At 53.5% G+C, this 12214-nt stretch overlaps 3 protein-coding genes across 3 annotated transcripts in view; 1 reads left to right on the top strand and 2 right to left on the bottom strand.

Annotated features, from left to right (window-relative positions):
- Positions 1–12214, bottom strand: part of LOC119445770 (uncharacterized) — a 60129-nt gene that overhangs the window by 22000 nt on the left and 25915 nt on the right. The window contains exon 6 of the mRNA XM_037710048.2: positions 1886–3022. Coding sequence (XP_037565976.2) covers positions 1886–3022 — 1137 coding nt within the window. The remainder of the gene's footprint in view (positions 1–1885; positions 3023–12214) is intronic.
- LOC119444773 (uncharacterized) lies at positions 1212–4627 on the bottom strand. The gene is made up of 2 exons (XM_037709120.2): positions 4204–4627; positions 1212–4094 (listed from the first exon to the last, which is right to left on the bottom strand). Exons 1-2 carry the CDS (start codon positions 4358–4360, stop codon positions 1426–1428), a joined length of 2826 nt encoding a protein of 941 aa, XP_037565048.2. The 5' UTR covers positions 4361–4627; the 3' UTR covers positions 1212–1425.
- Positions 10514–11932, top strand: LOC125943983 (uncharacterized). The gene has a single exon (XM_049663620.1). The coding sequence runs from the start codon at positions 10676–10678 to the stop codon at positions 11930–11932; it is 1257 nt and encodes a 418-aa protein (XP_049519577.1). The 5' UTR covers positions 10514–10675.

Genomic DNA, 12214 nt, shown 5'->3' with positions numbered 1-12214 from the left:
TCCGACGGCGGCGCGAGGCGCGGCCGCTTAGTGTGACTCTACGCACGCCGCTGCCGCAAGGGGCAGCACCTGTTCTGGGGGCCACTTTCTCACTCGCTTCACTGGCGCTTTTATGGGCACGCGCGGCAGAAGTGCTTTATTTCGATGAATATATGTCATTCGCCTGCTTTAAAATGACTCTACTTGGTTGGAGGAATGTTCCTTTATATTTCTGCCGACATTCTGATTGACTCCGACGCGGCGAGCAGCGGTAAGCGCAGCGCGCTGTCTGCTCGAGCAGACGACGCGTCTCTCTCGCTGTTCGAAATGACGGTATTTTGACTGTAACTGGCTGAAACCTTCTACCTGCTCAGGATTTGGCGTCTAAATAACTAAAAATTGCATATCTTTGGGTACGGGTGTTTAAATGCTGACGGAGGTCGGAAATTATCCACTGTTGTGCCGCTTCTCCAAGGCATCCTGAACACGTGCTGCCCCTAGCGACGGCGCTCACTTCCGGTCACACGAAGTGGCCGCTCTCTCGCCCCAGCGCGGGTAAAACCCCTATATATAAAAAGTAGCGCCATCCACTTCCCTCCTCCTCCGTTCCACTATCGCGCTCGGCGCGACCAGCGCGATCGAGGCGCGATGTCGACAGTGGCGCCGCCTGCATCGGGCCTGCCGTGGCAGACGACAGCTAACGCGCTACCAGAGGAAATCCGAGGAAAACTTCGATCGCGCCCTGCGGAGACGTTTTTGAGGCGCGATTTTGCTTCGTCAGTCAGTAACTGGTCTTAATAATGGCGTTTTGGAAGTAGCAACGCGACGATGCGAGACGGTGCAAATATCAAGTGTGCAGCAAGCGTTTGCGCACACCGGATGGTAAACAAAAAAAAAAAGCCTTTTGCCCTCGCCTTGTCGGTTGCGGCAACTTAAGGCGCAGCAGCATGCCATTCAAACGAAGTTCTTGTCCCTAACACGTTTGATCCGTTTGTGCGTACAGCACTTTCGTCGCACAGGCCCGAGAATGGCAGTCGGAGCGCGCTGGAAAGAAAAAAAAATATATACAAAAGCGCGACGCGAACTTCCACGTGACGCGGATTGGCCAATGGGGGAGCGGAGGAGGCTGGGGCGACAGGAGGCGGCTAAGAGAGGGCGAGGAGGAAGCGCCGGGGTGAGCCAACACCCTCTAGAAAAATATGAAGGCCTTAGCTCTCTTCGCGTGACGTCACACGATGGGGCGGATTGAAAAAAAAAAGATATGGAACGCTGTTCAAGAGAGGTTGTCTCGCAGGTGCATTGCGCGGAAACATTTTTTTTCTGCAAGAACAAGCATGCATGTATTTAAAAAAGAATAGAAAGCCAGAAAACTGTAGCAGCAAAACATTTATTTACGAAGCCCAGTTTCTTTTTGTGCTGGCTTTATATTAGAAGCAATGCATGCAGTTATTTGGCCTCGAGAGTTGTGGCTTTCCTTTTTTTTGATTTATCGGCAGCGTCGAGAAGTTTGTCGTTCAGCTTCCTACAAAAGTTCTTTAGCAGAATGTTGGTGCTGCACCGCAGGATGTGTTTAAGCACTAATTCAACTGTGTGGCCATTCTCACACGTATCGAAGTCGGACTGCTCTTCACTAGCCAGCAATTGTAGCGTAATTTTCGTTACCACCTGGCGTTGTTCAGGCATCATAAGCAGTGCTGGCTCTGTAGCGAGCTGCTCTACTACAACGTAGCTATGAGCAACTGCGTTAAGTGCAAACATTGATGGATAAACTAAACCTCCTCGGTCCAGCTGCTTCACAAGACCATAATGTTCGTTTGTGGCAGAGACTGTGATCTTCTTGTCCACGGTCAACGAGTCCCTGCATTGCTCGCACTTCAACTTTTTAAGGGTCCCGTATACTGCATACCCTCCAACGTAGACGATGACTGGGACGACGTCCTGCATCTTCGTAAGAGCCTGGCTGGTAACAACAACGTTGCTGCTGGGAAGCAATGCCTCGACTTGCTTTCGGACACATTCCCAGTGCTGGTCAGGGGAAACTGTAGGCAAGGTGCTCTGCAGGCGCAGCTTGTTTTCGACTTCATATATCTGCCTGATGGAGATGTGATATTGCGCACCTGCCAGCTGCCTATACTTTCCAAACCGATCTTCAAGGCAGTCTGTCTGAATCTTCCCAAAAAGGACATATGACATTCCAAGCTCTTCGAAGCTGTACCTAGCGAGCTCAACAAGCGCATAGGTGGTGTGTTCGAGAGCAGCGTGAGTCTCCTTTGTCAGAGTACCGTTGTCAAAACCTTTGTTCTTCCACTCATCCAGCCACTTCAGAAACATGTGCAAGAAGTCAATTTTTGGATCGTTATCAATGGAAAGCACTGGTTGTTGGAAGTGATCTCTAAGCCTTTCTCCCTTCCATGGAGTTTTGACGTTTACAATTTTCCACCACTTGAGTATGATCTCGACGAATGTAGCCGTGGCCTCGAAAGAGAATAGGTTGTGCTTTGCTCCAAGAGCACGTAACGCCTCTGGTAAATAGTCATTGAAGATTTGTAAAGCAAGCTTTACGTCCTGCCTTTCAAGACTCGAAGGGTAGAGGGCTTTTCTTGACAGTCCATAGCCATATTTCAACAGCTGGTCACACTCTTTGCTGTGAAGGTCCCTGATTGTTGCAAATGACGCTGTTTGCATTCGCTCTGATTCTGGTGTGTCTCCTTGGATCTCCGGGAAGTAGAAACAAATTTGGTCATTCTTCTGATTGATCCAGTTATTTTGTATGCATTTTAGAATGTGCACTGGGTCTATAACGAAGAACAGCGGCCTTGAAGGGTCTGATGGATGTTGGTACACAATTCTGTTACACGGAGGTGATTCGAGAAGTGACATCGCTTTTCTGTTCACAGAGTTGTTGTCGCTGACGACGCACATAACCCGGTACCCAATCTTTTCCAGCCCACAAATCACGTCTTTAAGCGTCTTTTGCAGGAACTCCGCCTCTAGTCGGTGCACCGGCACGATGTGCGCAACTTCTTTGAATTTACACGTCACGCTGCGCACCATGAAAACGAGCGCACCGTTAGCAGCTTCATTTCTATTAATTGCAGCGCCGGTAATATTGCCTCCTTTGTAGTCAAAGTAAGGTTTTATATGTATTTCATCAACCATAACTGTGACAAAGCGCTGGTCATCTTTCAGGTCAGAAATTCTTGTTGTCATGTAGCTGAGGAATGTTTCACTCTGATGCTCTTGTTGAGGACTCATACCATAAGACGAGCACACTGATCTTATCGTCGTAGGATGCGGCAAGGTGATGCTTCCATGGCTACGTATGAACGCGTATGCATGGGGCGATATAGTGAAAACAATACAGCAAAACATCATGAAATCAGCAGAGTAGCGCCTGCGCTGTTTTTTCGATAGGTGCAAGGTGACTTGCTCTTTCAGAAATTGAATACAGTTGGCGTCATCTTCTGCTTGGGACGTGCAAAGCTGATCAAGCAGTAAACAAACAGCCTCGGAAATTTCGGCGACTGAGTTGGACATCAGGTCACAGTCCGACTTCTCGATGCCTTCCAGGAGTTCCACCATACCCCTTTTACTGTTAGCGATTTCGGGAACGCAGAGATTTGCACCGAGCTTTTTTACGGCCGTTTTCATAACGTGTAGTGTCACGCTCAAATCTCCTTTCACGCAAACAGAGTATTTCAACCACGGTGCTTCATCGTCGACAATGTGAATGAGAAGAAGCCTTTCATTTCTTTCGATAACATCCCAGAACTTCATCCGTTGGCTCCTTAAGTGGTTGGCAAGTTCGCTCACACTGTTGACTTTATCCTCCTCGCGTACTCTGATAAATGCCTCGTTGGATTCAGCGATGGCTTTCTGAAGGGCTGCATTCTCTATTCGCGCGCGCTTGGAGTCAGGATCTTCCCTCCTCGCGGTCTTTCTGGACAAGTAGCTCGAATGATTCGGGAACTTCGACGGTACAGCGTCTGGGCGAAGGCGCACATGAGATAGCGGCACTGTCATTACGCGGCCAGTTGCTTGATCTGTATGCGTCGCGTCTCGAATAATGTCCTCGTCCATGAAATGAAGTTCACATACCGAGAAAAAAAAATACGCTCCAATCAGCAAACCAACGGCTACAGGTCACACAAACATGCGGCTCATGAGCCACTTACACATGTACGTTTATATTCTTTCAATGAACTAACACCTAAATAAAAATACTTACCCTGGAATGTTCGGTGACCGTGAGGTTTTCCCGTGGCACAGCGCGAATACAAGCGTCCCTTAGAGCTTGATCTCTCGGGAACTTGAAGACGTGCACCTTCGTGTCCCCCGTGTAGTTTCCGCGGCATCGAGGTACACAGCATTTGCACGGCATCGCGGCGGGATTCTTTTCACAGCGAGGAAAACACGTCCGACTCAACAGCGAAGAGATGTACGACTGTACATACGCGCCGGGGAATGAGTTTCTGGAGACGCGCGATCAACGCGCACCAGCGCGATCCGGACGCGCGGATGCGTCGTGTCGCGGCGACGGGCAAAACCGCAAAACGCGCTCGCCGCCTCATGCGTCCGCCCCATCTGCTGACGTAGCGCGAGTGGAAAGGGAAAAGAACTAAGGCCTTCATATTTTTCTAGAGGGTGTTGGGTGAGCACGGTGGCGGCAAGATCTAAGAATGGCGCTACTTTTATAAATATATGGGCTTTAAGCGCGGGCGCGTCGTCGGAACACCTATCTTCTTACACCGTGCTGCTGGCACAATCAAAGCGCTGTGAGTGTCACCATCATGAGACAGTGCGGTCATCTGGCCCGTCTGGCAAGGTTCAGCTGCCATACGGACCTGCCATGGCGCTTGGCTATGCGAGAAAAGCCGTTCGCCGCAATACACAAATGATTTTTTTAACATTTCCTTTGTACTATTTTTGTGTATACGTGCTTGGTGGTTCTCTTGTTAAAATAATATGCAGTAAAATGTTACCTCAGGCGAGATCCCTTTGCCAATACTTTCGCATATTAGGCCATCCTCTGTGCCGCAGAACTTTCCGCAAAGTGTCTTGAGGTTGCACAGCAACAAAAAAGTTGTCGCAGTTTCACCTGAAAGGTGAAGCATCAATTGCGATAGCAAACTTGTAGAGAGCTATACGGAGTAATGATATTAGCTTTATCAGCTGTATAAACTTGGACATGCAGCAGCATCGGCAACACGCAGAACTGTTGTCGACGCCATCCGCGTTTTGCCCGCGTTCGCTCAAAATGCGTGCGGCGTTGGTGACTGTTGCCGGAGCCTCTGATATAAATAGGCACTGCGTGCCGCAGCTAGGGGGCGCTGCGAGCGCGCGACGGTGTTAGACGTGTGGCGTATCGGCTCCGTCGATTTTCGGCTGGAGCCACGGCTCAACTCTCTCTACCCCAACAAGACCGACGTCAATCGACGCAGCAAAGCATTCTTTACCACGAGGATACTAAATTTCACCAGGTGGGCCCACTTTTGAAGATTTTACGGCCGAAGTGCACCCGATCACGGGGGAGACGCCGTTACGGCGTTACGCCTAACGGCGTCGAACACCGACGCCCGGCGGCGTCGAAGCGGTCTCCTGAGGCAAAATGGAGGCCGCCGCGTCATTCCAGAGGGGTTACGATCCCGACGGCATGGCCTGGACGACGGTTCCAACATCGGAAGCCCAAAATTCTGCTGTTCCGAAATTTCGGCACGAATCTCTCAATGAAGCGGTCGCGCGCCGCTCGCTTCTTCAATCCAAGGCCGCCATGACATCCGGCACACCGGCCGACAAAATGCAGCCTCCTGTCTCGCGCGCTGCAGGAAGCAAAGGCAAGGCCCTTACTAACTGGAAGCCTCGCCCTTTCCCAAAACCGGGCCCGGACGACTTCGTGGTCGTGCTCAAGCCACGCGAACATGTGTCGCTGCACCAAGCATTTTCTCAAAACCGCTATGGCGCCGCTTTTACAGCCTACCTCGGGCCCGAGGTGGCAAGGTCGGTTATGGTTATGCCGTCCCGTGAACAAAACCTCATCGTCATCCACACCCCGAACCCTGCGGCGGCAGATCGGCTCCTCGGGGAATTGTCCATACAAACCGAGAGTGGGGCGATTCCGCTCCACGGATACCTTCGACAAGACGGAGGCGATGTCTGCCACGGCGTCATCGCCGTCAGCAACACGGACACCACTGAATCGCTTCGGCAGCAGGTGCAATGGAGAGCAGGCACCATCGTCGAGGTGAGGAAATTCGGCGCTTCAAACAAAGCTCGGGTCACCTTCGCCGGGAGGGAGAAACCGCGTTTTGTGCACTATGAGAACATGCTCATCACAGTGCAAAACTACTACCGGACGATCCCGGCCTGCGGCCTGTGTGGGGCCGTCGGCCATAGAGCGGATGCCTGTCCCAACACGCAGCCGAGCATATGCGGACTCTGCGGGCAAGAAGCCCCGCTTGTGGAGGGGGTGCGGGCCCCTCACGAGTGTGTTCCGCGGTGCTCGGTTTGTGGCGGTGGACATGCCACAAATTCGCGGGAGTGTGCGGCAAAATTCCGCACACAAAAGACGGCCGCCCCAAAGGGTGGGACAAATAATCAAATCGCGGCCAAGAAGAAGAGCCGTCATCTTGGCCCTCCCGGCGAGTCACGGGATGACAGCAATACCTAGAGTTACTGTGTATGCTACCAAAGGTAGCAGAGTTGCGCGTCTGATTTATGAACGCCGATCGTGCCTCCATTGGCCGAACGCCATCACGTGGGTTCCAAGCAACCGTGCACTGAGGAGAAGCTGATGCTCGGGCCAGTTTCTTGTATTTCCCGACGCCGCCGCTGCAGCGAACTGGATTGACGCAAGTTAACGCTAGCCAAGTTCAAAGCGAATCTGGTCGATCTTGGCGTTCGTTGTTACGTGCGTGTCAGCTGCGGAACAACACAACGTGCGCAGCCGATCTCACAGGTGTTCAATCGTAGTTCCATCGAAATTCCACCGTAATCAGACAAAAACAACTAATATTGCAGTAACCAAGTGATTTCTACTTCGCTGCTGGTGTAAATTTTCGGCAGTGGCGTAATCGTGTTGCTGCCAAAAACTTACGCCAGCAGCGAAGTAAAATACACTTGGTTACTGCCGTATTAGCTGTTTTTGTCTGTTTGCGCTCTGCGCCACCAGATGGCAGCACCATACAGGCCGCTCACGTTTACGGTTCCGCCAACAGGCCCCAACGGTCGGTCCGCCTGCGTTTACCCGATAGCCGGACAAGCTAAACCTCTCTAACTGACCGGGTGCACTGCTCCCAACTGCACCAATCGCTCGGAAAGCGGAAAGTTCCGAGAAGGTGCACAGCTAACGCATAAGTAAAAAAAAAAAAAACAACTAATATTATTCGCGCTCCATCTCACGCCGCGCGTTAAAAATCAGCAGTGCCTTTTTTCTTCTTGACTATTTTATCTAGTGAGCTGTTTCCATGCGCTTTGTTTGCGATTAGACGGAAAAGCGGTCCACACGCGATGGAAAAGCGCCCATGGTCGACCGACGACACGGTGGGCATATCTCCTGCAAAAACGGAGTTCGGCTTCACCACATGGGTTTGGTTGCCTGCCAGGCAAGATGGCGGACCTACGCGCAACTATGCTCCCGTAGGGAGCATATACAGTAACTCTAGCAATACCGAGAAGCCGGCGCCATCTACCGGAGGAGCCGGCAAACGAACGTCGATGCAGCCGCCACCACACGGCGACACTGGAAAACTGTCGACGGCGCCACCACGCGGCGAAGCCAGGGCCTGGGCTAACGCCGTGAAACACGGAACGCAGGTGAGCGGTACGGGCAGGACTGCCTCCTCCTCCCCTTCCTCCTCCCCCCCTGCAGCACGCAGTGCCGAGCAAACCAAAATAGCAGCTCTCGAGGGCCAAATTCAGATGCTGCTCAAGAAAATTACGCTCCTAGAATCGCAATCAAAACAGCTTACCACTCCCCCCTCTCCCCCCGCACCCGAGGCTATGGAGAGTGAGCCCGCGGCACCGAAGGCAGCACTGAGCGCGGAAGCTGCACTTGAGGCCCGTCTAGAGGCCCGCATGGACGGCCGTTTCAATGCCCTAGAAACTCAAATTTCCGCGGCCATCCCCTCCGCGATCGCCAAAATGACCGAAACATTACCCACAATTGTCGCACAGCACATCGCACAATCCTCGCGTGGCGTCCGACGAACCGGCGGTCTTATCAAAGACGTGTCTGGCCGCTATCCCAAAACGTCGCGTCGCGTCACTGACACTGAGCTAGACGACGAGGACAGCTGCTCGCTCTCCGGAATTGAGGATGCCCCCCTCCCCGCGAGTGCTGGCTCCGTAGCTGCGTCCCTACAACCGCTCTTTCACTTCAATGACCATGGCGGGCAGCCCTCAAGTTAGGCGCTCTCCCCGTATCAATTCGGCCACCCCCATCCAAATTACCCAATGGAACTGCCGGGGATTCCGCTCCCGCGTAAAGCGGGCGAACCTCCGGCTTTTCCTCTCAACATTCGCTTCACTCCCCGCGGTGGTTGCCCTCCAGGAGCCAGGGAGCGGCGCCACCCTTACAAACTATGTCACATTCCAACAGGACCCTTCTTCCTGTATATGCGTGCGCAAAAATTACACAGCCAACCAGGTTGATTTGGAGCTGAATACTGAATATTCTTATGCGATGGTCACCCTTCTTCCGCTTAAGAAACAAAACGCACCATTACATATACTCAACATCTATTGTTCTCCCAAGTTAAAAAATGTAACTTTCGCAGCCCTCTTCAGTCGTGCCCTGAAGGCTGCGGGCAGGGACCCCCTGGTGATCGTGGGCGATTTCAACGCTCACAGCACACTCTGGGGGTACGTGCGTGAAGAGAAGCGCGGGCGCAAGTTGGCGGAACTTGCGTCCACGCTGGGCCTTACTCTTCACACCGACCCTGCACATCCAACGCGGGTGGGTAACTCCGTAACTCGGGACACGTGTCCGGACCTTACCTTCACCAAAAACATTAGACACGCAGAATGGGCCAACACCGAGGAAACCCTCGGCAGTGACCACTGCATACTCAACACCACCGTCCGAACCAAACCATTGGCAAGATCCCACGCCCAAGCCCGCTTACCCGACTGGACAAAGTTCCGGCAAAACTACACTAATTCGACCCCTATCCGCGAACAAGGTTACCACGCGTGGTCACAAGAATTGGTTACACACCTTCGTTGGACGGAGACTCAAGTTCAACTATCGGAGGCTACGCCGGAGGTGGACAACCACCTCCTGCACCTCTGGGAGGCGCGGCACTGCCTCGTCCGCAGATGGCGCCGCCAAAAACACAATCGGAAGCTTAAAATTCGCATCGCCGAGCTCACCCAACGAGCGGCAGAGTACGCGGCCCAGCTCGCCGACTCGAATTGGGTGGACCGATGCAACACGGCCGCTAGACAAATGTCTAGCCGGAGCACTTGGCGTCTCTTTCGCGCCTTGATCGACCCGAGTCAAACCAGAGCCGAGACACAAAAACATCTCCAACGGGCTATCCATGGCTTCGACGGAGACACCTCAAAATTAGCATGCAAACTACGCGATCAATACCTCTGTATCCAACATGACCCCCGAGGGCCAGCGTTCTCGTATGCAGGTTCCGAGAACGCGGAGCTGGATCAACCGTTCCGGCTCCATGACCTGAAGGCGGCCCTGACTAAAATGAAGCGAGGAACGGCGCCGGGAAGAGACAAAATAACAGTGAAATTACTTGCCAATCTTCCCGACCCAGCCTACGACGCACTCCTCGCATACATAAACTCAATCTGGCTTGGTGAGGCACCCCTCCCGATCGAATGGAAGACCGCTCTGGTCACTTTCATTCCGAAAGCCGGCAAAGCCATAAACACGGACAACCTCCGCCCCATCTCCCTCACGTCTTGTGCGGGAAAGCTGATGGAGGCCATGGTGCGAGATAGGCTGTCCGAGTTTTTGGAAAACCAAAACGTATTCGCAGACACCATGTTCGGTTTCCGCCCGCACCGGTCCGCGCATGATGTCCTCCTTCAACTAGACCGCGAAATTCTAAATCCCGTCGAATACCCCCTCAATGACAAGGCAGTACTCGCCCTCGATTTGAAGGGGGCTTTCGACAATGTCACACACGACATAATACTGACGCACCTCTCCCAAACCAACTGTGGACACAACACGTTTCAGTACGTTAGGCAATTTCTCGCCGACCGGCAATCGTATATCCGGATACAAGATGAAGAGCACGGCCCCTACCAATTAGGCACGAGAGGTACCCCGCAGGGCGCGGTCCTCTCACCTCTACTATTTGATTTGGCAATGATGAAACTCCCGGCTCAGCTGGAGAATGTAGGAGGCATACAGCACGCGCTGTATGCCGACGACGTTACCATCTGGGCTAAACACGGATCGGTAGGAGACATTGAAGCCAACCTGCAGCAAGCGGCGGAGATCGTGGACGCCTACGCCCGCCGCTGTGGCCTTCAATGCTCCCCTGCCAAATCGGAATTGGTGCACATTCACCCCACGCCAAAGTGCACTACCAAAATTGAACTGTCCCTAGCAAACGGACCCATCCCAGAACACGATGAGATCAGAGTACTGGGTCTCGTTATTCATAAACACCGCCGAGTCGACACAACACTGGCCAAACTGCGCAGGGTGGGGGACCAGGTGGGCCGCATGGTCCGCCGGGTCTCCAATAAACGCGGGGGGTTACGGTGCAAAGACGCCTTGCGGCTGGCGCACGCATTCGTAACCAGTCGAGTCTTGTACTCAACTCCTTACCTCCACCTTCGCAAGTTTGATGTGAACGCCCTCGAGGTGGTTCTCCGCAAAATTTACAAGCGTGCTCTCGACCTCCCGGTCAACACGTCCAACCAGCGCCTCCTGGGCCTCGGAATGGTCAACACCTTCACGGAGCTCCGAGAAGCACACTTGATGAACCACTACACAAGACTCTCAAAGACGCCGTCGGGTCGCCGCCTTCTTGCCCGATTACACATACAACATCCAACACTAACGGAAGAGCGCGTGCGCATCCCCGAAATCTGGAGATGCGCCCTGCACGTGCGCCCTCTTCCGGCCAACATGACACGAGACGACCATAGTGGCCGGCGCCTCGCGCGGGCAGAAGCCTTGGCACGTCACTATGGGAACAAACATGGAGTATTCTACGTGGACGCCTCCGGCCCACACCATGGGGGTTGGTACACGGCCGCAGTCGTCCATCAAAAGACCGCGGTGAACGGCCTTACGTTCAAAGCACAAGACATAACACATGCGGAAGAGGTGGCCATCGCGCTCGCCGCCGCACATCAGGACTCGCGGGTGATCATCACCGACTCGCAAGGGGCCTGCAGGAACATCGAAAAGGGCTTTATACCCTATTTTGCATACCGCATACTTCAAAGCAGCGATTATCTCGGGGCCCCCGCGTCCCGCACGATAATATGGACTCCCGCGCACACGGGTCTCGAGGGCAACGAAGCAGCTGACGCCGCTGCCCGCGCGCTTACTCTCCGGGCATCGCCCTCGCCTCCCCTCGATGCGGACTCCGAACCCAATCCGGCTTTTACCTTTAAGGAAATCACCCAACATTACCAATTCGGCCACGCAATCTTTCCTAAGCCCTGTAAGGGCCTCACGAAGGCGGAGGAGCGTTTTCTCCTTCGCCTCTATACTAAAACACTGCTGTGCCCGGCAGTCCTAAAACATTTCGACCCTGCTTGCACAGGGGAGTGTCCACACTGTGGGGAAAAGTCTTCGGACATTTTCCACATGGTGTGGGCATGCCAAACCACCCCGCACCTTCCCCCTATACCCAACCCTATCCGGGAGGACTGGGAGGCGGCCCTGCTCGGCTGCTCCGACCTGGCGAGCCAGAAGGCCCTGGTCGTGCGTGCCCAAGCCGCGGCTATAGCCAATGGGCTTCTGTAATGAGGAGCCCACCTAGTACTTATAAGGAACGTCCCTTAAGGATCGGTCCACACCCTCCCTGTCAATATTTTGACCAATAAAGTTTTTCAGTCAGTCAGTCAGTGCCGCAGCTAAACGTCGCCTCCCTTCCCTCCCCCTCCCCCACGGCCTCTCGCTCATCGGAAGAAGGCGCGTTTCCTCTACATACATGGTGATTGTGAAGGAGAACAGAGATGCCTACTTCTGCAGCCGTTAAGCGAGCACGGCGCAGAACGCGCGTTTGTTCTCCGCCGTGCGTTCACT

The sequence above is a fragment of the Dermacentor silvarum genome, chromosome 3 (genome assembly GCF_013339745.2).
Source record: "Dermacentor silvarum isolate Dsil-2018 chromosome 3, BIME_Dsil_1.4, whole genome shotgun sequence".
Taxonomy (NCBI): domain Eukaryota; kingdom Metazoa; phylum Arthropoda; class Arachnida; order Ixodida; family Ixodidae; genus Dermacentor; species Dermacentor silvarum.
This window is presented reverse-complemented; position numbering and strand designations above follow the sequence as displayed.